Below are 26202 nucleotides of genomic sequence, written 5' to 3' on the forward strand. Positions count from 1 at the left end.
TTAATTTTTGTCCAATTTAAAAGCCCGTTTGCACTGTTCATTAAATCCGGTTTTAAGGCCCTCGTCAGCTGATTTTATAAAGGGAAACAGATGATCGTGCGTTTAAATCCGAATTGAAAGAGCAGCGTAAACGGGGTTTAAGGGACTAAAAATGTGAATATTTTATAATTATTTTTTTATGAAATAAATACTTCGATGTCTTATTTTTAGCCTAGTTTCTTGAAAATATACGGGAATTTGTTATTTACGAAAGGTAAATTGCTGCGGGCAAAAACTCGAACATTTCTGTTCGAAGTTTCGAATAGAATAAATCGATGGCGGAATTGTAAAGCGGACGAGCTTGCGAGACTAGGAACCCTACTCTACACATTCCAGGGAGACTGGAATCAGTGGGTATGCCTCTAGCGACATTTAAGCTAAGTTTTCAGGACCAGGCCCGAACGACAACGAATGATAGATGGTCACAAAGAGGGGGCTGTGGGCATTCTAAAACTATGTGGCCTATCTAGATTCGAACAGGTCTACCGCTTTGCTGTCATTGGCTAGAACAGCTGTCTCAGTCATTGAGTCCGTCATGACAGGTCACTGTCTAATCGGAAAACATGCTGACAGACTGAAGGTTGCTAGCAACGGCTTTTGCAGAAGTTGCGGGGACATCGAAGAAGAAGAGACAATAGAAAACCTAAAGTGTGTGTGTCCCGCACTAGCAGTCGAAGGAGTTACACTTAAGGTTCTCATTTCTTCTCTATCTGATTTAGCGGATGTAAACATTCGCAACTGATTGGAGGTTTTAAAGCGATCTGGATGGTTCAACGGTAGGAACAAGAAGACATTTTCCTTCTTCTATTCCTGAGGAATCACAAGGACGAAATCGTGTAAGTGAGTCTGATGGTAGACTGCCACTTAAACCTAATCTTACCTACACAACACACAATGTGATGTTTTCATACTCATCATCGTCCTCCTCCTCTTCATCCAAAAGGGATAGAAAATCACCTCAAGATCCTGTAGGTCTTTCCCTGGTCCAATTTTTATTTTTTGTTATTACACATTTGTAATCTACTCGCCAATACCCTTCATTTGATACCAATATTGTAGGTTAAGCGCTAGCAGAGAGAACCTCTAGATCAAACAGGTCTTGACAATATTCACGCAGACACGGTAGCAGATGTGGTAAATGCGGCTACCGGGTGAATGAAGTCCTTGGAGAACGACCGCCTCCCATTGCATCTGAAGAAATTGACCTCCCCCGCCAAACCAGAGTAGTTCTGGCTCAATTACGTTCCGGCAGATGCAGCCGCCTCAACTCTTACAGAGCAAGGATTGTACCAGGTTTTGTAACCAGGGACCGCACGATACGCGTCACCTGTTTAACTGCCCGGCCAGATCAACTCGACGCAGAGTTCCTGGGTCTTGACACTCAACAGAATCAAGCAGATGAAATATGAAACACCATAAACTGCTACAACAACAATCAATATTGCCTAGGTTGGAGCACCCCCATTTTCTAGTGGTGGGTATAAAACATTGCATTTTTAAGTGCCCGGATTTGACTCCGGAATCGGATTCGGAATCGAGTCAAATTTGCCCAACTCCGCAGCCCTAGTTATGCCACGATGGAGCGATATACCGCAGCAAGGTAATGGTTGTGGTTGTTGTTGTAGCAGTGTGTTGTACACTGAGGCGGCAGCCCTTGCCGATGAAGGACTTTATCGGGTCAATCCGGTACGTACAACCGGCTGCCATGGGATTGGCAAGGTAATGGTCATCGATGAATGTGTTGTCAATAAAACTAAACAAAAACACACACACACAAATATTTTTCATTTTTATTTTCTTTTAATTAATTATTTATTCATACACTTCAGTTTCTCTTGTATGGATTCTTTTCTGTTTTCTTTAATATTTTAAAGTAGCATTGTGTAAATTGTCCATGTTTATGTTTATTATATATATATATATGAGTTTTTAATACAATATATATATATATATATATATATATATATGAATATATTAATTAAATAATTATTTAGTAGTATATGTAAAGGTTGATGTCTCTATGTTTGTTGTTGTTGTTGTTGTTGCTTTTCTTATCAATGTATAAATAAGATAATGGTTAATTTCAGAATTTTGGAATTATGCATGTTTTCAGTTTTTCTTGTAATTTGCCAACTACATGGTGTGTATGTTGTGTTTAATTTGTTTTCACTAAACAATTGTAGAAATAATTCGTCTTCTGTTCTTTTTCAATTTTAAGTAAACTTTGTTTCTTGGATTCGTTTGTTTCCTTTTCTTTTAGACAATTGTGGGCAGTTGCAATTAGATGCAAAAAAGTAAAACTTTAAGTTATATATTTAAGCAAATAAAAGCTAGGAAATGTTTTGAGAAAACATTAAAAAAAAAAACAAAAGTACCTTAAATATATGAATCGAATCAATCGATACTTACAGAAAACCATAAATACATGTACGCATATAAATGGTTTCATACTTTTTATGTAAAGGATAAAGGCAACCAAATTGTTTTAAATGCTAATAAGGTAATATTTGGAAAATAAATGGGAGGGAATAACCGAGTTTTTGAGGGAATAGGGGATGACAAACAGACGATGTGTATTGTACAAAAATAATTTATTTTTAAGAATCATTATTACTAGTATTATGCGTTTGTCAAATTAGTTTAAGCCTGAAACAAAAGTAATTGTTTAACTCTAATTTCTCTTTGTAATTGTTGTTATTACAAATAATCTAAATAGGTTGGTAGTGTTGTATTACAATAGTATTGAGTTTTCCTTGTCTATTTATAATGTGCACGTATATTTTTAATAGGCAGGCTTCGTTCGGATGTCACACTTGCCCCCATTCTCAAATGTGTGCCATAAGAGCTGAATTACTTTATGACTTATGGCATAAATCATTGACTCATGTTTCTAAATGTAATACAAAATTTAACATAACTACTTAAAACACAGGTATGTATAACTAAATAAAAATACCAAAATAATATGATAATTATGATAATTGCTAGAAGACAAAAAGCAACAACATTTTATACATAGTAAAATAAGTGGGGGGCTCTTGTGCAGAGTATGACGGATGGTTTGTAAATTGTGGGGTCACAAATGAAATGATATTGTGATCAGTGTTGCCGTTTTTGGTATGTTCGGTTCCCACCGAAATCGGTAGGTTTTTATTCTCTTGGTTTTTCCCAACACATTAATACCAAATAATTCAAAATCTTTCATTTCTTGTCGTTTCTGTGTACTCGTAAAGAGTGCAGAATAAATCCATGGATGTCGAGGAGCTAAATACTCTTTCAAACTTGGCGAAAGAGGCGTAAGCTCGGATATTGACTGTAACTGGTACAAATTTCGTAAATTCTGGGCAACTAATGAGTGCCTGCAATCGGAAAACTGGGTTATGTGGCAGCTGCACACAAATATGTTCAGATCTGGTCCATATTCAGACGTTGAGGGGTCCATGCATCTCACTGGCACGGTGAAATTGGACAACAAGACCTTATTTCTGGGCTCAAACCCCAAAATCACAAATTAGGTACGGTTGTTCATTGAAATCAGGGCAAAAATACGACTTTTATGAACTCAAGATTTCTTATCGGAACATCAAGACATAGTCCATCCTTAAACTTTAGGTTGTAGAGTGATGTCAACAAACAGACGAACGGACATATTCAGATATAATGATGGTATAGTGTGCATACTTGAGCAGAGTTGAAAATGTACAATTTAATGAATTACAAATGGAATGGTCAACTCTTCGGTGGTGGGTATAAAAACATTTGGCATTTTTGGCCTGCAGAACATTTGGTAGGATTTTTCCTAAAGTTTGGCAGGAATTGATTTTCTCGAGTGGTAACACTGATTGTGATATCGATCACTAATAAAAACAATTCGTTTTTGGTTTTGGTTCAGACACAAGCGTTTACCTCATTTATTCAGCATACAGAAAATTGCAATGGCCTGATCATGGTTTTGTTCGGGGATAAAGTGATTGTAAGAGAGCGGGTGATATGGACTAGCCCACCAAAAACAGACCCGACTGCAACGAAGTTTTACGGTAACTTTGAAAATAAATAAATTAATGATTGGCATAACAATATTATGGGCTCATAAGGTGGCTGCTTATGTCTATAGATGGTAATTAAGAAGCTACTTGTAGTGTCAAACATGAAAATTTAATTTTTTTTTGAAATTTTATTTCTGGTTAAAACTTGACGAAATTTCTAAAATTCAAAATTTGTGGTTTGGTCTCTTTACTAAAGTCTAGTACTGACTTCGACTTTTCACACGATCAACTGTCAAAATGCCTTATAAAAAAAAATGGTGTCGAAGAAAATGCCAACACATTCCGTACAAATGGTACTGAGTTGTATGAGCAAAAAATTAGCGACATGTCGCTGCATTAGGATAAATTTGACACAATTTTAATTGCAAACGTAATTAAATGCTAACGAAATGCGCCGAATCAACTCTACTTCAATGCAAATGCAAAAAAAAAAATGCATACTTCTGAGGCAGTCCTTGCCGATGAAAGACTCTATCGTGTCAAGCCGTTACGTACAACCGGCTGCAACGGGATTGATCGTCAACCATAGAATGCATATGGATGGATTGAACTGTGTAACTATATATATAAGGCAGGTGATTTCCAGCGCTAGATTAGCTTGCAAAAACTAAAAGAAAAAAACATTCATTACTACCTATGAAGACCAAATATTATGGCTGGTACTATGTTCGTCTTTCACCGTTCGAAACCCATCTTTTTTGACGTCTACTTTTTTGAAGCAAGACAAAAATAACAATGATAAAAAATAACAATTTTACCATGAGTTATAAGGGAATGAAATCAGAAAGTTTATTTGCTTTAAAATCTACTATCTAAAAAAAAGTAATTGGTGAAAAATATCGCGAAAAGCGAATGTAGTACCAGCCTTAATACGTAAACAAAGTGTCAAAATGAATTCCTTGTGGCGACAAACTTCATTTCACTTCATTTATGTACGTGAAAACAAATACACTTTTTTAAGCCGTGATAGGGAGAATGAAACCAAGATTGTGTGTGTGTGTGTTAGTGTGTTTTTTTAACTTGTAAAATCGCAATAAAATATTTTTCAATCCATCAAACGAAAGAAAACAAAACGGCAAAGCAAATTCAATGAATGGTTGATGCAATTTACAAAATAATATAATTTTTATGTTTCATCTATAAAACAAGGCCACCGCTGAAAGAAGGCAATAAATTAAATGAACTTTTTTTATTTTTTGTTTTTGTGAAAAAAAAAACAAAATGAAAATTAAAAAAATAGCAAAGAAATGAAAAAAATATATGTATATATACCCTGCTTGGAATCGTAGGTATGTACGAGTATGCATGTGTGTTATCAACTCAAAATGATGTGGCATTGTAAATTGGTTACTGTCACAGAAATACTAATATCGCCAAAGATTATGAAAACAATTCAAAAATGTACAACTTAAGCGCGTAACATTATTATTATTATTATTATTATTATCATTATTATTTATATAGTTCTGTGTGTTGCTGTACACATATGCGTAATTGAAAAATAAAAGTCAACTTACAAAAACTAAAGTACACCCTATTCGTATTGTAATGTTTAAAAACGAAAAATCTTTTCAATTAATAAAAAAGAAAGGAAAACATCGTCAAAAAAAAGGGAAACAGAAAAATAAAATTCTATTCTTCATCTCTTAGTCAATGTTGTCTCAATTGAATTGTGATTTCTCCGGTAGCTCCTGGTTCCCAACGTTGCGTTAAGTGGTTTTCTGCAGTAAAGTAAATTTTGTTGTTTTTGAATTGTTAGTATATTTGCTCGCCGAACGCAGCAGTAATTAGTTGTGGTTGTAATGGTTTTAGACTGTATTCACTTGTTTGTACGACCTAAGCATAGAGTGTACATTCAATGTAGCTTGTGGGCACAAAGCCTTCATCCCAGCCATTGGAGTTATTCATGCGGCGCACTCGCGTCCAGCCATCCCCCTGGTCAATTTCAATAACCTGTAATTCTTCGCCTTCGTTCATGGGTATGCTTCCTTCGCTGGTCGCTAAAATGGGATGTGCGATTGAAGAAATGGCAAATTCAAAGTCTAAAAAATGAACGCCAGTGTAACTTACCCTCAAATGGATATAAAGCTCGACACGTTCCTAGTGGTTGCAGGGGTTCCATTTCAGTTTCATAATAGGCGTCTTCGCCCATTGCATTTTCGTGTGCACTACCATGGCCCGAGCCGGGAAGTGAGGTATGTGATGTGCCCAGCCCACTTTCAGGACTTGCCGAACTGCTGAATTCCAACATGAAAATAAACAAATTATGGAAATAGTTGAAGTCAATCGGTTCCCCTTAACTTTGGCTCTACATTCAATTGTTAATGGAAACAAGGGCAGTTAAAATGTGTCTGTGTTGGAATTTACCATGTGTAAAATGAATTTAGTTAAGTGTTTCTGGAAACGGTTCGGTTTCATTGATTGAAATTGTTTGATACGGCTTGGTGCACTAAACAAACGAAATTCAAGATATAATGGGCGGAAACAAAAATTCTATGAGGCTTACACCGTTAAGTGATGAAGCGGCTTGAGTGATGGCACAAATAAATGAGGACTTTTCATCAGTTTTTGGAATCATTTTCTCTAAACAGCCTCTTCGGTATGAAACAAGTTCTAATAAAGTTTTCACAGCATTGTCATAAAAGAAAAATGTAACTGAGGACTAAACACAGACAACCCCGAACTTTCGATAGCCTACACAACAGAGCGTATATCTGCAAATTGGTTGGTAACGCATACGTAAAAATGGGATGGATTCTACCTGGCATTTAACCGATGTTTGTGTAAATTTCTACAAGGTAGCAAGCACGAACTATTGCCTGCCTAGTCCATGCTGGTGTATCTGTCAAACCAGAAAGTACAGCGATAGAAGTGTTTTATTTGCCATTTAGCAGATTTTCTCGCTTAGTTTGTATGGGGAAAAATGCTTATCAAGCGACTTAGTTTATACATATGGAACATATACATTAGAACATATGGTGTAATCATTCAATCGGTATGACAAAACTAAAAATAAGTTCCAGTGCAAAACAACCGGCTTTTGTTGGCGAACTCAAACACAAAATATTTATAATGATACTTGTAGCGTCGCCAAAAGCCATGGTGGTGTTTCAAAAAAAAAAAACGCAACACCTAAAATAGCTAGGCGAGTGAGGACTCGAATTCAACGAAATTCACGGCGTAGTGGCATTCAAGAAAATATTACGTGAAAAGATGCAATATATATTGCAAAACTAGCACAAGGTAAAGCCTTACAAGACATAAGGCGATGGGAGAGTGAATTGAGGATGGGAGCAGCTCATACCATCGCGGTATAATCGAGGCGACAATAGGAAACCTGGAAGAAAGGGAAGAGGTTGCCGATCAAATACCTGAGATGAACCTTGAGGTTGAGTGCGAGGCACTGCTCCCAGCGGCACACTCTTGGTTTGACGGAACCCTAGTATAGACATCTGGAAGATCGTGTTACACGGATGGATCAAAGCTAGAGGACAGAGTGGGCCTGGGGGTCTACATTGAGAACCCAGGGACTGAGATCTGTTTTAGCCTGCCTGACCATATTACGGTCCTACAGGCGGAGATCCGGGCGATCACGGAATGCGTGAGGTGGTGTGGTGCTAACGCGAGGTCTTCGAGTGTGAACATCGTTACGGACAGTAAAATTGCCATAAGGGCAATAACAATCAGGACGGAAAGGTCACGAACAGTCTTGTAGTGTAAGAAAGAGATTAACCGGGCCGATTTGGAGGTGAAGGCCAGAGGACTGCCGTCAATAAATTTGGTTAACCCCAAGTCTTTCGGGTTGACGCAGTCCGAGTTAAGGGAGTGGGTGATGAAGGCGCATGCAACCCTGTGGAACAGCGAGACGGTCGGTAGGACGGCGAAAATCCTGTTGGGGGAATCCAGATCGTGAGAAGACGAGGCTATTACTGAAAGGAAGTAAGAAGAAGGAGGAGTATAGCGATTGGTATCATAACGGGACACATAGGACTACCAGCTCACTTATGTAAAATCAGTGCGGCAAGTGATAGCATGTGTAGGGCATGCGGGGAAGATGATGAGATGTTGGAGCATTTCCTTTGTCATTGCCCAGCTTTCGCGCCCAACAGATGCCAGTACTTAGGTGGGGCACAATACCAGACATGAACCAACTTAGGGGCGTGGCATGGAAAACAATTAAGGATTTTGTAAGTAGCATGGAATTCCTAACTTAGCTTTTCTTTGTCGAGGTTACTCTTTAGTTTTTAGAGCGCACAGCAAGCCGGCTACTGGCTTAGGTGTATGTTTATAGTCGAATGGGGTGGATCAATATCTGCACCCTCTTTTCAACCTAACCTAACCTTAAGCCTTACAAGATCCAAAAGGTAGACGATCTTAAGGGTCAATGTTACGTTACTTGATTTACTTAATTTGAGCCTACGAAAGGCCAACCGAAGTTATTTTATAAGCATTGATAAGCATATCAATCGATTCAGAATCACTTTCTGATTTGATTTAGTTATGTCCGTTTGTCTGTCTGTCGGTCCGTCTGTCTATCTATCTTCAAATTTGTCACGGGTCACGCCCGATTTTGGTTCAAATCTGTTAAGATTTGTATATAGATTCCATGCATATTTTCGTCCTATTTTTGACTATAATTAATTGGGTCATTTTCTAATCGATCCCTAAAGAAACTTGTCACTAAGGATTCTCTTATGAGTATTCTGGTCAATGGTAAACTTCATAGAAATCTGTTTCGATTAAGTTATAGCTTCCATGTATCTCCTGACTTTCACTTTTAAGGCCTTTGCTTACGCATTTATTTCTTCTATGACTTCGACAATATTTTCGGATTTAGGTCAAAATTCTCCTTTTAAAATGGAGGCAAATTTTAGACTCCACAACTTAGCCTGCATACCAAAGAACAGCAGCAAGCCACCTTAAAAATAAGTGCACATGGTAGACATGGCAAGCTCAAACCCTATACTAGCAATCGTTGTTGACGCTTACGACTCTCAACGACCAAAACAGAAAATACGTAGAGCTTTCGTAAGAGATTTTTGTTTTTGCAATACTCTAGAGGGCTCACATTGACTATAACTGAATAGAAGACACACACACACACACACAGCTACCGTTCAAATTAATTTGCGTGCTTTATAATGGCTGTCACTTGTGAACAGACAGAGAAAGGTAGCACGTACGTCACTGATAAAAGCAATTCTGATCCAAAAATTAAAAAGCAAGTGAAAAAAACAACAGTTATATCTATGCCGATCAACAAAACTTGAAGTCTTATTTCTCTGCTTGCTTTGACTTTATATGGCACTCATTTGAGTGGTGTTCATTTGCAAACAACACACGATGTCCGTCGACCAAATTGACAATCACATCCCCTGAATAATTACTGTATTGTATTTTTGCGTGTGTTTCTAGCTAACTTTGTTTTTATGTGACATGCGATACAGACAATTGCATTGGCCAATGTGGCTAATGAGTGCAGAAATTTTGGGTCTCATGCTGTTTTCTGCTGCATACCCAATGTTGTGGGTCCGTCCTTACTCTTAGTCCGACGACTTTAGTCCGTCCTTACTTGTTTTTCATTTCCAATGATGGTATGGACAGCTGTGATCGCCGATGGCTGCTTTCCAATCGTTGTATAGAGCTTGGCGTTAAAGTAAATGCGACTTGTTATCGGAAAAACTGCTCAGGAGCAAACGTTTTGGTCGCAGACCATGGGCATAGCAACAAGACTCGACACCGTCACATAAAGCATGTGTAAACCAAGCATAGATAAAAATCATGTTTCGTATTTCATTTCGTCCACACTGTCGACTGTCGAATTCGCCAGAAGCCAGTCCGATGGACTTTTCTATTTGGGCCATTTTAGAGAATAAAAATATGCCAGTTACCCTGTACAGTTTTCGTATTAAATTTTTTGAAATTTCTGTGGTAGTTGCAAAGTGTTTTGTCCAATACTGCATGTCCACTATTAAGCATAGTCCTTATATGTATCCATTTCTCATTACATTTCTTGAGAGAACAGTTTCGTATTCATAAAACGCATACGATGAGATTTAATGCGAGTGGGATATTCCACCCTTCAACATCTGTATCAGGTATGGTACACAGAGAGATTTACTTTCATTGCAGCTCCTTTTATGATAATTTTCACGATTTGACTTCTTGAGCTCATGGAAGGCTCTTTTTATCCGATTTCGATGTGTATTTGATATTTGTATACAGCCTTAAAACAAACCAACCTAATGACTGGTATTAAAATGCAAATTCGCACATGAATATTCCATTAAGGAACAGGGGCGAACTTCTCACTTATCAATGAGTGCTGTTCAAGTTAAAGCTCAATGATAAGGCTGTAAAAGGGAGGCCTTTTACAGCCGAGTCCGAACGGCGTGCCGCAGTGCGACACCTCTTTGGGGAGAAGTTTTTACATGGCTGCCATATCCTTGGCACGGGATAACTATGAACACCACATAGGCTGGAACTTTGAGCTCCGATCTGTGTGGTGGTCATATGTAGTTATCACGAGAAACTCAACTGAGAGCTACCAGTCGCGTCCACAGGTTGGGGATAGTGGAATGCTTCGTATTCAGAGTAGTTGCCACTGCAGTCGCATACAATCAGCGATATCGAAATATTTTTTGATGTTCTCGACAGGGTTCGAACCCAGGCGTTCAGCGTCATAGGCGAACATATTAACCTCTGCACTACGGTGGCCTCCAATAATTGGGTTCGCACGATTTTGTTTGGCCGTACTTTTTGCATTTCCATTTATGCGTTGTTTTCAATGGGCGAACACATTTATTAATAGTGATCTAGTCGAAATTAACGAATATACCTTTTAAGTTTCTATCACACGATAAGTATTGTCATATGTATTTTCAAAGATAGCAACTCTGAAAGTTGTACAAATCTGTGAGACATACAAAAAAATTTAATATACAACAAGTAAAAACGTGCTAAGTTCGGCCGGGCCGAATCTTGGGAACCCACCACCATGGATTCAGCTTAAAAATGTATCTAAACTAAATTTAGTTGAAGGGCATAATTTTATTTAACATACCCAACTTCTGTCAAACCAGCAAAATTATAGCTTCTAGGAACCGACCAAGGATAATCGAGAGACCGGTTTATATGGCAGCTATATAAGGTTATAGACTAATTTGGACCGTACTAAGCACAGTTATTGGAAGTTATAACAAATAACCGCATGCAAAATTTCAGCAAAATCGGACGAAAAGTGCGGTTTCTAAGGGCTCATGAAGTCAAATCGGGAGATTGGTTATATGGAAGCTATATTAGGTAATAGACCGATTAAGAACGTACTTAGCAAAGTTGTTGGAAGTCTTAACAGAACAGAGCATGCAAAAAAAAATTGCGGCTTGTAAGGGTCCAAGAAGTCAAATCGGGAGATCGGTTTATATGGGAGCTATATCTAAATCTGAACTGACTAATATGTCTGAACCGATATGTCCCGACCTACATCAACTTTAAGTATATGTGCCAAATTTCAAGCGGCTAGATTTACGCGTTCGAACGCTATCGTGATTTCGACAGACGAACGGGCGGTATAGGAAGGATTTTCGAATTTAAAAAGAGATCTTATTTCATCGAACATACATGTAGACACATGTGTCATGGTGTCTCGGGCCCGAGGCCCAAACTGATTTTGTCTATAGAAAAATATTAAATTATTAAATTTATTTTAAACTAAAATTTCATTATCATTTTTTATAATGACAAAATTTTATATTTATAATATTCTACAAACGTCTTTATTATGGAATAAAAATGAAAGAGACTGAAAAAAATGTGACAGTTATTCAAATACGAAAAATGGTCAATATTCGGAAACCACACATATCTTCTTGCTAATTGCTTCATTCTACATGCACCCCAATGTCCGTCATGTAGCATACTCAAAACTTTTGAGCGAAGTGAGCTTGGAACTATTACACGTGAGTATTCATTGTGCAGAAGAAGCACATCCTTTTCGATAGAAATCGAATATTTTCTTGCAAAATACGGATTGAAAGAAGCCTCCGATTTATTCTCCTCCGGCCAGCCATTTTTCATATAATTCGTGATAACTTTTAGTGTTTCGTCGCTTTTTGTGTGCAATGCTACAGTTTCGGAATCAATAGGACAGTCTTGCAATATTGTATTATAAACATCATCAATATATAACACCTCCGCTTCAGTTTTATCGAATTCTTTATCATCTCCCATTGGCAATCTTGATAATGCGTCAGCGTTTGCATGATGAGAAGTTGTTTTATACTTTATAGAATATTCGTATGCTTGCAGTGTAATGGCCCAGCGTTGAAGTCGATGCAATGTCATGATAGGAAGCTTTTTGAAGGGATGAAATATTGTAGTAAGAGCTTGATGATCTGTTACTAATTCAAAGTGTCTACCATATAGATACTGGTGAAACTTGGTCACACCAAATATTATGGCAAGAGCCTCCTTCTCTATTTGAGAATAATTAACTTGAGAAGCATTTAGCGTTTTTGAAGCAAAGCATATTGGTTTTTCAGAGCCATCAGGAAATCTGTGAGATAAAACTGCTCCAATTCCGCGGTTGGAAGCGTCGGTTGCGAGAATGATTGGATATATATCGAAAGTATGTCAAGCACAAGGTAAGCTTGGAAATAGTCAACAAATTCATGAAATGGAGGTAGAGGAATCGTCTATAAGTCACGTTGAAGCAATCGACACCGTCAATAATGGAAAGAATGATAAACTCATGATCACTATTAAGGTAAATAACGAAGAATTGCCATTTCAATTAGACACTGGAGCTTCATGCTCATTGATTGGACTTGACGTCTACAAGAAATTAAAACAACCTTTGTGTAGTCCAAGTAATAAAACATTAAAAGCGTATGGAGGAGCTATGTTGGCTCTAAAAGGGGTGGTTAATGTGGATGTTAAGGTCGGCAACCAAACACGAAATTTACAACTTTACGTTGTTGATTTGGAAAATGTTGTGAACATATTTGGATTCGATTGGTTTAAAGAATTTGATTTTCAGATAAAAAGTCCATACAATAACCTAGTGATCGAAAACTGCTTGCAAGTTTCAAATGACTCTCTTACGGATTTAGAATGTAGATTGAAACAAGTCTTAAACAAATTCAATGAAGATGTGATTAAAAATGTGTGAATGACAGTAGTTTAGATATCCAACAATAACATTTTAAAAAAAAAAATTTATTTTATTTTTATTTAACGACAAAATTTCAGCGTAACATTATCTTATGACAAAAACTTCAGCACGGGCCGGACCCCTCTCAAAGGTATTTTTTTAAGATAAAATTTCTTTAAAAGTTTTTCTGCAGACAAAATTTTTATAAAAAAAAATTATTTAATTTTTTCTAAAGACTACATTTTAGACTACTACAAGACTACATTTTAATACATTTTTAAGGGCTAAATTTCAGCGAAATTCTCTCTAAAGACAACCTAACCTCGAAAATATTTTTTAAACCCAAAATTTAAATTTTGCATAAAAATTTTTAAAGTCTTTTTGTTATGCTTATCCGTCCCAAACAACATTTTCCCAAATTTTTTTTCTATAGACAAATTTAAAGGCAAAATTTTAATCCATTACGACTGACCCTCAATTTCGTTGTCCGATTTTGATGAGATTTTATCTCTATATATAAAAGAGACGCGTGATTGGCTGACTGACTGATCAACGCTCAGCCCAAACAACCAAAGCTAGAGTCATGAGATTTGTCGCGAATATGGGTCTTGGGTCATAGGCAGCGATAAGATGGAGTTTTGTGATATTCGTACGTTTAGGTACTAAAAAGTACGAAATGGTGATATTTTACCCACCGCGAATGGATGGGCCTGAAATTATGATTTTGGGCTCAAATTAAAGAGCGTCTCAAAAAAACAAGTTTTGGTGACAAACATTTGCCAAAATAGTACCGGAAGTGTGAAAAATGGTACGTTGGGCATTTAGAAACAAAAAGTACCAAATATGGTACGAAATAGGTGAGCTTTGCATAGGGCGAACGGGTAGAGCTAGAACTTCGACATTTGGCTTAAATGATTGTTGTGGCACAATAAATGGGGTAGATAGAAAAAATATCGAAAATAGTAATGGAAACGGAAGAAACTTACATATAGTACCGTATTTGGTACCATCTCATTCTTTCTTTACGGATTGAAATAGAGCTCTGAAATTTGACATGTAGATTCTACTAAGAAATATATGATGGCTGTCTGAGTAATTTTTAACAAATCATACATTTTGCCATCGTAGCGCAGAGGTTAACATGTCTGCCTATGACGCTGAACACTGAACGCCTGCGTCCGAATCCTGGCGAGACCATTAGAAAATATTTTAAACGGTGGTTTTCGCGTCCTAATGCTGGCAACATTTGTGAGGTATTAATTCGTACATTTAGTCACTAAAACTTTCAAAATGTTCTTTCTTTACGGATAAGGCTTAAGCTATTAAAAATGCAATACAGTTACAGTTGGGTGTACCATCGGGAGCAGCGAAGCGACCGGGCATATTTTGGTATATTCTTAATTTAGACACTTTTATTATTTTTTTTTTCAAAAATGTTGGAAAAAAAAACTTTTTATTTCCTAAGCCCCTACAACAAAAATGTAATTTTCGAAGAAAACTCGCTTTAATGATTTTGACAAAAAATATTGCCACAATATATTTATATTTTTTTTGTAGAAACCATCAAACGACATAAAGACATAAAACGGATCCCAGAAAACTCACTCCAAAGAAATTTGAGAAATTTTTTAGTTTGATTTCTGGGATATAAAAATCTGCAGACTTTTGACAAGCCAATTTTCTCCCAAAACATGACATGAAAAATTGGTTTCAGTCGTCTACTTTACGACAATCCAAATGACCAAATTACCATATCTCTTCCCCACTCGAGCTAGAATTTTTTTAAGGCAGCTCTATTATTGGGTATTTTTCGTCATTAATACGAACCTGGGCACACGGAGCAGCAGCACGAGCCATTGCCGTTGTATACCGTTCGAAGCCATAATTACAACTTCCAAAAGATATTTGTACTGTGTTGGCAATCAGTGTAAAATTCTGACATTGACCAAATGTCACCCCCCAAGTGTCAGTTCCTGCACCCCATAGCTACCACAATTTTCAAAACAAAACAAAAATTGGGGTATCTTTACCAATTAAAAAAAAAAAACAAAAATTTTGCCATCTTTCGATTTTGAAAAAATATGGGTTGGGGTATCCCCCCCCCAAAATAAAATCCTGGCTACGTCCCTGGTGGAGGGTATATGATATTCGGCCCGGCCGAACTTAGTGCGCTTTTACTTGTTGTTGTTAGATTTCTAAAACAAAATCATAGCAATTAAAATTGGTCTTTGTGATAATATGTGTGAAAAAAAAACGAACAAAAATGCATTCCCCATGTATAGGGGCTTCTTACTTGTTTACGCAACTCACTACTACTATTTAAAGGTGTATGTATGTAATGAAGTGAAAGATGTTTTAAATTGTTATTTAAATAAATATGTTGTCGATTTTGAAATGTGGTATGTGGCTTGTGAAAAAAGAATACAACAGAAATGAAGGATTGTCAAAACATTCGGCAAAACAGAAATGAATGAATATAGACAAAACTACAAAATGATGCTTTGGTATAGTTTTTTGCAATCAAAGAGACTCATGAGTGTACCCGTTGTTGTTATTATTATGGCCATTTTGAATTTGCGCCACATTATCCTCAGAATCTGACCTGCTTAAACTTCCAGCATCGTCTGGTTGGAAATCACCATCGTAGTTGTTGTCCTCGGTGCTGCCATTGGAATGCCTGTAGGGAGTGAAAACATTAATCGATGCATTTTAAAGTTGAATGGGCAAAAACCTGCTGTGTGTGTGGTTTACCTTGACGATCGATGGCCATTGTTCATACTGCTGGTGCGATTTGCTTGCGGACTATTATTGGCCATAGGTATTTGATTTGCCTTCTCCAAGTAGCCTTGGTATTTTTTCAAATCCATTTTAAGTTTCTCCAACTTGTGTTCGGATTCGTTGAGTTGTCCTTCAACGGTCATTGGATTGCCCAACGAGGAGTTGGCCTCGTAGACGACTTTCATTTTCATGAGACCATCACGCGCCGCTGTTTCTTGTTGGATCTTCTGTTGTAGTTCACCGATTTTGGCTTGAAGCTTTTTACGCCTTTGATTTGGTGGCAAATCACTGAAATCTTCCTTTTGTCCGTCCGCAGTAAGAGAATTCTAGATAAAACAATTTTAAAGAAGAACAAGAGATTAAGCACAATCGCCAAAATAGGCTTTCAAGTATTTTGGCAACATTTGCACAAGCTAGATCAAAATCCATTGAGCAGTGTGGTTAATCAAACAAACATTGAGCATGCAGACAACAAATTTAACGATACAAAATGAAAATGATAACATTTGCGGGAACTCATAGAAAATCCAAAAAAAAAAAACGATACAGATTCAAGTGCCAGTCTCAAAGAGAGCAACATTACTCCTTCAGAGAACAAAAAAAAAAACGTGGAGTGAGTGATAAAGTGATCTATCATTAAGATGGAGGTTTCCAAAGCTCTTGATGCTCCAAAAAGTGACTAGGTTTAGCGTGTTAAAACTGTATTTGGTTTGCAATCGATAACGAACAAAAAACAAGTTAGTACAAATTTCTAGTTGTTGTCGATGGTAAGTATGTAAATCTAGGTAATGTTAAGAAAATATTTTTAAACTTATTTATTTTTTAAACGTAGGTCATTCAGTTTTTTTTTTTTTGATAAGGAAACGAAAGAATTCTTAGTATATATTTTAGTTGTTGCATACCTTCATAGTGATACAGGCTTCAATAATCTTCTGTTGCTGTGACAGAGAGAATATTTGAAATTGTATCACATTTAGTTTTTGTTTTGCGATTTGTTGTAAAAGCAGTGTTACAAAATTAAATCAAACAACAATTTCGATTTATTTGTGTTACAAGAGAAACCAAAGTTTTTGTTTCGTTGTTATGATTTGTGTAAATGAATGAGGGATTTGACGATGCATTACACATATGTTCCAAATAGAGGATAGAAAGAGGATTAATAACACACTGATAAATCAAAACAAAAAAGCGTTCGATTGCAGAAACAAACGTTTGTGATTTTGAAAAATATTCAGAAGAAAAACAAAGTACTTTGTAAAAAAAAAACTTCTTGCTTTAGGATTACGTTTCGCAAATGAATAAAAGGCATAAATAAAAATTGCAACAAGTTTAAATTTTGTGTGAATAAACGTGATTGCTTTAATTAGGTTTATCATTTCATATCAGCTATTCCATTTAAAAATGTACAAGGAACATTGTCCTACACACAGAGTTTTAATTTTATTCTGCAAAAATCAGCCAAAATTGTTTGTCACAAATATATAGTTACAACTGGGTTGTATTAGTTCTAAGGTCCCTCTAGTTGAATTTCCCTTATTTCAAATTGTAACGTGTTTTCTTATTACGTCATCACACATTGTTTCCAGTATTCCCTAGAATTTCTTTACTGTTCTTTGTTGTCATTATTTTATTCACTATTGGTTCTTTTTAGTTGTAAGCATAATTTTGGAAGAGCGTTCGTCCCCGCCATAAATAAAACATTCATATGGAAGATTTTTACGCAATTGTTCTTCCGTATGAGTCGCAAAACACTCTTCTAGAATATCATACGACAATCCATTGCGTGTGCGGAAGTTTAAGCAACCCTTCGCGACGAATCTCTTACAAGCAATTGCGTTATAATCGCCCGTGTGAGTTGTGAAACACTCTTCTAGGTTATCATTGGACAATCCATTGTGTGTGAGGAATTTTTAGCAACTTGATTATTGCGCAACCCATGGCGTAATAATTGTCCAGATTATATATAGCCTGAGCAAACTTTTCGTGATTGTTTTTATTTTCATGCCTGGTGCGTTCAGGACTAGTATTATGTTATTCGATGTTTTGCTTTGAGAGGACAACTTCCACAACATCAAACAGAATTCTCACTTGGCTTATATGACGATTGGTATTTAGTATGACGAGTAATACAAATATTTTTTTTGTGAAGTTTTTTCGTTTCGATGAACAGCTAGTCTTGATATGCATTTTAGACCTTCCAATAGAATTACGCACAATTCTTTTAGAGCAATATTTAATAAATATTCTGAAACACTTATTTGATACTCGTCCAGGGGAGCAATGCGAGTATTTAAGAAATCTTCCAAAAGACTCATTTGTTACTCGTTCACACGATTCTGGCGCGATTCAAAAGATCTTCCAAGACTATTCTGACTTACTCTTTAGCAACTCATATGAAAGTTTCGGGGAACACTCTTCCAGAAGATTTGTCCTAAGGACACAACTCTTCACGACGGGGGAATCATCTACGACTCTTAGACGAGCTCATCCGCGATCATTACCTTCTTCTAGAAGATTCGCAGATTTTTTGGCGACGGAAAATGTTTGCAGGTCCCATACTTGTTCGATAGATATAAGTATATGCGTTTGTCTGTCATGTATCATCCCTGTAGGAAGTCTGTGGTTAATTGTCTGCAAGTCACCATTTTTGACAACATTGTCTACAATATCGTCTCTATTGTTTTACTGACAATCTGTCAATCTATAATATATTTTATTTTTACTCATTTTCTCAATTGCTTTGTTGTAAATAATTATGCCGGTTCGTAACTCATTTCGGAAAAACCAATGAAAAAATTGCAAATTTAGCATGTGATGCTAATAGCGACATAAGGTGACCCATATGTAAGTATATAACTTTATTGTAGTTCAAATTCTAGAAACAATTTTAAACTTCTTGTTTGTACTTAATAGACACGCCAAATGAAGACAATTCTTGGTGATAATGATGGACGCAACCGACATCAGGTATTTGGAAACGGCAATTTTTGACGGATCATTTGGTAGCTATCCAATGATTTCCCAATATATATAAAGGTTTTATTTTAAACAATAAATAAATATATGTTTAAGCTTATTTAATGCCTTTTTCAGCTAGTTTTGAAAATTAGTGAAAAGTTCGAGAATTACGTACTAAATGATCAAAAATGTCTATATAATGTGCCTGCTGACATACTATTGACAATGCCACATATATTCCGCAATGTCTCTATATATTCTCATTGGAATATAGATGGTGATGCTCAATCGTTTGCGTGAAGTGGGAATGATATACCCGATGCATGTCCTAAATCTGTACATCTCCCTATTCTAAAGCCCATACTATGGAGAGTCATATAGGCCAATCCCACTTGTGTTCGGTCGCAAAGATACTTAAGGCGCTGCTCTGTCCTGGCGATGGGCAATAACATCAACGGATTGTGTGAGCAAATAAATATTTAGCTCCGGGGCTTGACAGAATTTTTCAGGAGCCGTAACCTAAAAATCTCCCTCACCAAATGATCATCTGGACAACTGATTACACCAGAGAGCTTGCTAAACAGGTCGATGGACAAACAATCGCAAAGGGGAGGCACCCAATAATCTTGGGAGTAACCCTTGACAACTGCCTCTCAATGTCAGTCCACGCTACTACAATCTGAGAAAGGGCAAGGAACAAGAACACAGTCTGCAAATTTTTGGCTGGCAGCACCTGGGGGAATGGACAAGGAAACCTATAAGGCCTTCGGGCGAACGGTGATAAAGTATGCAGCCCTTGTATGGACCGGGGGGGTATGCGAAATACCTCCCATGGCCGATTAATGATCAAGCTTACAACCCCGGCATAAGTGGCCATAATCGTCTGGTTCTAGGGGACTTTAGTGCGCATCACACTTCATGGCATTCTCCTCTAGGTAACGACCAGCGTGGCAAAGCTTTGGCAAAGCAGATTGAAAGCTCCACGTTTTGCACGGTGAATGAGGATGCCCCACTAGGATTTCGAGGAGGTGCAGCAGCTCGCCAGACATTTCCATTGCATCCCCTGATCTCCTGAGCGAAGTATCCTGGCAAGCCATCATCTCTTTGGGGTCAGACCACCTCCCCATAATTCTCACCATCGACCGACCATCCGACTTCATAACCTCTGAGCGCCGGACGTTTATCAACAGAAGAAGGCCGATTGGGCTGGCTTCAGAGAGTATACCAATCGCTGCTTCAGTGAACTGCCACCCCCCCTTCGGATGTGCTAGTGGCCGAGAGGAATTTCCGAGACACATCGCTTTATACCAGCCGGTCGAAAACCCCAAGTGCGGCCCAATTTCCCGGCGCAGGCAGTAGTACTCGCAGACGAGCGTGATGGGATTCGTGGTATGGACCCCACTAAAATCCAGAATCAGCGAGCTGAATCTGGAAATAAACAGGGTAGTCAACGAACATAAGCGGACTTTGTGGTTGGAACACTTGAAGCAATGTAACTTAGGCACCGGTGTAGGCAACCTGTGGTCTACTGTTAAGTCACTCTCGAAACCCGGTAGTCGGGATGACAGGACCTTAGTCACTTTCGGCGAAATAACCGTGAATTTTTCGAAGAGATGCGCCAGGTTGTTCAACCGTCTATTTATTGTGCATCCCGAGAGTGAAAGGGCAAGGAGGAGAGCCATTCGTCGTATTCGTGGTCTCCGAGCCGATGAACAGCCATTACAATTTACCGTGGGCGAAGTTACGAATGTCATCCGTGGCGCCAAATTATCTAAGGCGCTGGGCCCCGACGAAATCTCTACATTGATGTTGAAGAATCTGGATTCACCTGGAGTTGAGTACCTCACTACTGTCCTCAACCTGCCTTTGAACACTCTTATAGTTCCCGATGTCTGGAAAATGGGCAGTGTTCCCGCTACTGAAGCCTGGAAAGGACCAGAGTTTGGGGGAGTCGTACAGACCAATCTCCCTACTCTCACCAGTGGCAAAGAGGCTTGAGGCATTACTCCTCCCGAGCCTCGTAGGAAAATTTCCATTCGCCGAGCATCAACATGGATATCGAAGACTGCACAGCACAACAACAGCTTTGCATGCCATCATCGCACACATTTGCCTTGGCTTCAATCAACCCAGGCCATGTGATAGGACGGTCCTCGTGACTCTGGTCCTATCGAAGGCATTCGACACGGTCAGCCATGCCAAATTATTTGAGGATATAGCCAACACGTCCCTCCAGCCGGGCCTGAAACGCTGGGTCGCGAATTATCTGTGTGGTCGCCAGTCACATGTGGAATTTAGGGATAAGAAGTCGAAGACCCGTAGAGTAAAACAGGAAGTTCCCCAAGGTGAGGTGATATCTCCGGCACTGTTTAACCTCTACCTATCCTCCATTCCATCTCCTCCAGACGGCATAGAGATCGTATCATATGCGGACGATTGTACGCTCATGGCATCAGGCCCTCCACCCATTGTTGACATCTGCGATAGGTTGAACGTTTACCTCAACGAGTTTGTCTGATTTTTCGCTGCGAGAAATTTGAAGATATCTGCCACCAAATCTTCAGCCACATTGTTCACTACAAATAAGCGTGAGATGAATACTGAGTTGACTGTTAATGGTCGACGGAGAAATGATTCCGAACATCAAGTGTCCCAAAATCTGCCATAAAGTCAAAAGTAGAAACAAGGTCCTCAAGTCACTTGCCGGCAGCACTTGTGGTGCAGACAAAGAAACCTTGTTGACCACGTACAAAGTAATTGGCCGGTCTGTGGTAAGTTATGCAGCGCCAGTGTGGTCTCGTCAGCTTAGTGACACGCATTGGAATAATATTCAGATCTAATAATGCCGCCCTCCGAACTGCGAGGGCTGTCTCCTCAGTTCTCATGTGGACCACCTCCATCAGGAGACAAAGAACCTACCAGTGCGAAGACATAACTACATGCTGTCTAAGCAATACCTTTTGGGCTGATATCGCAGAGACCATCCAAATCATCATCTTGTAGATAGATACCCACCGCCCAGAAGCCTTAAGGTAGATCTACATGATCTAGAGCGTGAGGTTCAGCGCTACAAGAGAGAACCTCTAGATCAAGCGGCGTATCAAGCAGGTCTAGACAACATTCATGCAGACACGGTAGCAGATGTGGTAGATGTGGCTACCGGGTGAATGTAGTCCTTGGAGAACGATCGCTTCCCATTGCACCTGAAGAAATTGACCTCCCCGGCAAACCAGAGTGGTTCTGGCTCAATTACGTTCCGGCAGATGCAGCCGCCTCAACTCCTACAGAGCATGGATTGATGCGGACGTGCAAGATGTATGTCCCGATTGTAATCAGGGACCGCACGATACGCGTCACCTGTTTAACTGCCCGGCCAGACCCACTCGACTCAGACCCAGATCCCTATGGACGCACCCCATCTTAGTCGCAGGGTTCCTGGGTCTTAACACTCAACAGAATCAAGCAGACAAAAGATAGAACACAATAAACTGCTACAACAACAACAACAACAGGATGTCTCCCAATCCCATGGCAGCTGGTTGTACGTACCGGATTAACTCGATGGAGTTCTTCATCGGCAAGGGCTGCCGCCTTAGTATATAACACACTGCTGCAACAACAACAACAGGATGCCACCAAATGGCGAGCACGGACCATCTAACGGGGAAATCCTTATCCTAGGGATGAGTTAGGAACTTCTCTTTGAACTTCTATCTAAACAGTTTCTCCTGGGCTGCCATCGAGAGAACCGCCCGAAGATCCGACTTACCGGGCAGGCTCCCACATTTTTGTATTTACACCTTGGCGTCAATCGATTGTTGAATTATAATGGCAGAAGTTTACCCTCCAAAATATCACACTTGTTATCATTGTTAGCATATGTTTTTAGTATTTTCCCATATGCTTGCTGGTATTGCATGATTATGAATGGGAAATGCATGTCTGTGTGCATACCAGTAATTTAAAATGTAAGTTAAAACTTCAAAGTTAGAAATGTACTTCGACCATGTACAAATGAGAAATTAGACAGACACGAAATGTGACAAATGTAAACTTAAAACACAGGACCATAAAAACCAACATTAACAAATTATACAACACAGTTCTAGGCCAATTGCTAGTTGTTCGAATTTTTAGGTGGGAACTCAAGTCAACGTGGTAGGTACATTTTGCAGGCGTGGGACAGGGAATCAGGTAAGTTTAAAATAATGTGAGGCAACAAAAAAAAAAAAACATATAAATGTTTTTAATGCACGACTTTTGGGGTATTTTGTACTTACATTAAATGCAAAGTAACGAAAGGAAATCAAAATGGCGTTATGAAATAATTAAACGTCCATTTTTGGTGGTGAAATGCATTCGAAAAATACGTGTGTTTTTCAAATGAGTTGTAGAGACAATGATGCATTTGGGGAAAACGCATGTTGTTTGCATGAGCACAGAATAAGAATAAAACAAATAGAATGTGACAACGCAAAACGAAGAACAAAAAATACGAAGAAATTAAAGAAAGAAAGAGATATAGAACAAAAAATATAGACGTAATGAGTATTTCAAGGTATAATTTGATTTTTCAAAATTTGCACAAACAGTTTGTCTTCATATCGAATTGGAAAAAATTCAAATAAAACATTTACTAACTACTGGTGTTGGTTGGTTGGCTGGTTGGTTATAGTTATTCCTATCAAGTCGTAATGGCTGGTCATATACAGCTGCGGATTCAAATGTTATATTGGGTTGCCCAAAAAGTAATTGCGGATTTTTCATATAGTCGGTGTTGACAAATTCTTTCACAGCTTGTGACTCTGTAATTGCATTCTTTCTTCTGTCAGTTATCAGCTGTAACTTTTAGCTTGCCTTAGAAAAAACGTATATTTGATCAAAGTTCATTCTAAGTTTTATTAAAAATGCATTTACTTTCTTTTAAAAAATCCGCAATTAATTTTTGGGCAACCCAATAAATCAACCATTGGAATAAACAGGTCAAAACATTGAAGATGGGGACACACACCCCTACACAAACGGACAGAATATCTACACGGAAAGAGAAATGCTCATGATATTGATGATGAATTATTAATGATATTGTCATAACACTTATGAAATAAAATACTTAATTTCGTCCCAATGAAATTTTTGTTTGTTAAGAAATATTTTACAAATCAATTTGGAAAATACAAAAGACACACGCAGGGTAACTAGACCATATTGTGGAAAGTATTTGATTTGTAGGTTAGGTTAGGTTGAAACGAGGGTGCAGATATTAATCCGCCCCATGCCACTATGGACATACACCTATGCCAGTAGTCGGCTTGTTGTGCTCTCTAAAAACTATAAAGTAACCTCTAAAAAGAAAATTTTAGGTTAGGAATTCCGTTCTACTTACAATATCCTAAAATGTTTTCAATACCACTCGCCTAAGTTGGTTCATGTCTGGTATTGTGATTTGTATGGTATTTGATTTGTAAGAATGTAATGTTTTCTAAGGCTAGAAAGAATATCCATTAAATTTTCGTTCAGCCAGCAGTCAAGTAAAAATGGTAGTGATTTGTTGCCCAATGAAACTTTTTATGAAACGGGATCAATGAAAAATGTCATAACATTTATGCAATCAAACATAAAATTTAATCAGGAAAGGAAGGGCAAAGTCGAGCGGTGCCGACAATATATAAATCAATATCCGAGATCAAAGCGATGGCTTTTGTGCAGACACATCCTGCTGCAGAGACAAAGAAGGAAAGAACGCATTTCCCAGCTACTGGTATCCGATGATGGTGGCCATGAGTATACCACAGAACCTACCTAACATAGTCAGAACTACTACTTTATCTACTTCGGCACCGCCGTAACCGAGACAAATGACACCAGTTTTGTAATAAAAAGAAGTACAATATTGGCTAACAGATGCTACTTTGGAATGAGCAAGCCACCTCTCGGCAGACGAAAATTACACTATGCAAGACACTGATGTGGGTACTTGAGAAATCGGATGGCTAGGTCATGTTGTCAGAATGGATGAAGAAGCCCCAGCAAAGAAGTCTATTCAAGGCGATCACGGTGGTACACGCAAACCGGGGCGACCAAGAGATGGAAAGATCAAGTGGTGGGAGACACGCAGGAGCACAGAAGATCGAGGCGCTTAGAATGCTATTCTATGTTCGGCCAATGGGACAAACGTCTACACTAATAGAATTATTTGTGCAAAATTTCAAGAGGCTAGCTTTATTCCTTTAAAAGTTAGCGTGCTTTCGACAGACGGACGGACATAGCTAAATTGACTTTGAATGTCAATGACTTCTATGGTGCCTTAATCGAAATATTGTAGGGGCCAATGGGTAGGGGTCTCTTTTTTAGAATCGAGTTCGACAGCATTAGGACGGCAAACCACCCCTACAAATTTGATCAGGCTTTCTCGTCAGGATTCGAACCCAGGCGTTCAGCGTAACAGGCGGACGTGCTAATCTCTGGGCAAACTGTACCTGATTTATTGGGTTGCCCAAAAAGTAATTGCGGATTTTTCATATAGTCGGCGTTGACAAATTCTTTCACAGCTTGTGACTCTGTAATTGCATTCTTTCTTCTGTCAGTTATCAGCTGTTACTTTTAGCTTGCTTTAGAAAAAATGTGTAAAAAAAGTATATTTGATTAAAGTTCATTCTAAGTTTTATTAAAAATGCATTTACTTTCTTTTAAAAAATCCGGAATTACTTTTTGGGTAACCCAATAATATAGCACGGGAGTGACAAAAGAAACAAAGATGCGATGGAACTTGCACCAAAAGTTTATAAAGGGACAACATATGTACGATATACAATAGGCTTTTTGGAGACATGTAGCAACTCTAATATTTATAATAAGGACTCATAGCAACTGGCATTAGAATGCAGCAACACCGTCAACAGCCTATAAAGCAAGACAAAACCTAGATGAGGACAAAAGAAAAGTCTAACTTGGTATACAAAATATAGCTGCGATGGGGATAAGTGCAATTTATGCCCAATGAGTTCTATTGGAGGCCACCATAGCGCAGAGGTAAGCATGTCCGCCTATGCCGCTGAACGGCTGGGTTCGAATCCTGGCGAGACCACAGAAAAAATTTTCAGCGGTGGTTTTCCACTCCTAATGCTGGCAACATTTGTGGGGTACTATGCCATGCACGACTTCTCGCCGCTCGGACTCGGCTATAAAAAGGAGGCCCCTTGCCATTAAGATTAAACTTGAATCGGACTG

General features: G+C 38.3%; 1 protein-coding gene across 11 annotated transcripts in view; it reads right to left on the reverse strand.

Moving 5' to 3' along the window:
- Positions 1-2615: 2615 nt before the first annotated feature.
- LOC106092065 (formin-binding protein 1-like) overlaps positions 2616-26202 on the reverse strand; it is a 365714-nt gene continuing 342127 nt past the window's right edge. The window contains exons 9-13 of one of the 11 annotated variants that reach the window (XM_059370754.1): positions 16917-16946; positions 15988-16340; positions 15779-15913; positions 6156-6322; positions 2616-6085 (exon numbers count right to left, since the gene is read on the reverse strand). In XM_059370754.1, coding sequence (XP_059226737.1) covers positions 5922-6085; positions 6156-6322; positions 15779-15913; positions 15988-16340; positions 16917-16946 — 849 coding nt within the window. In that variant the 3' untranslated portion in view covers positions 2616-5921. Of the gene's footprint in view, positions 6086-6155; positions 6323-15778; positions 15914-15987; positions 16341-16916; positions 16953-26202 lie in introns of all 11 variants that reach the window. The other 10 variants (XM_059370758.1, XM_059370757.1, XM_059370753.1 and 7 more) reach the window with 10 other exon arrangements.

Source organism: Stomoxys calcitrans, chromosome 1 (genome assembly GCF_963082655.1).
Source record: "Stomoxys calcitrans chromosome 1, idStoCalc2.1, whole genome shotgun sequence".
NCBI classification, from domain to species: domain Eukaryota; kingdom Metazoa; phylum Arthropoda; class Insecta; order Diptera; family Muscidae; genus Stomoxys; species Stomoxys calcitrans.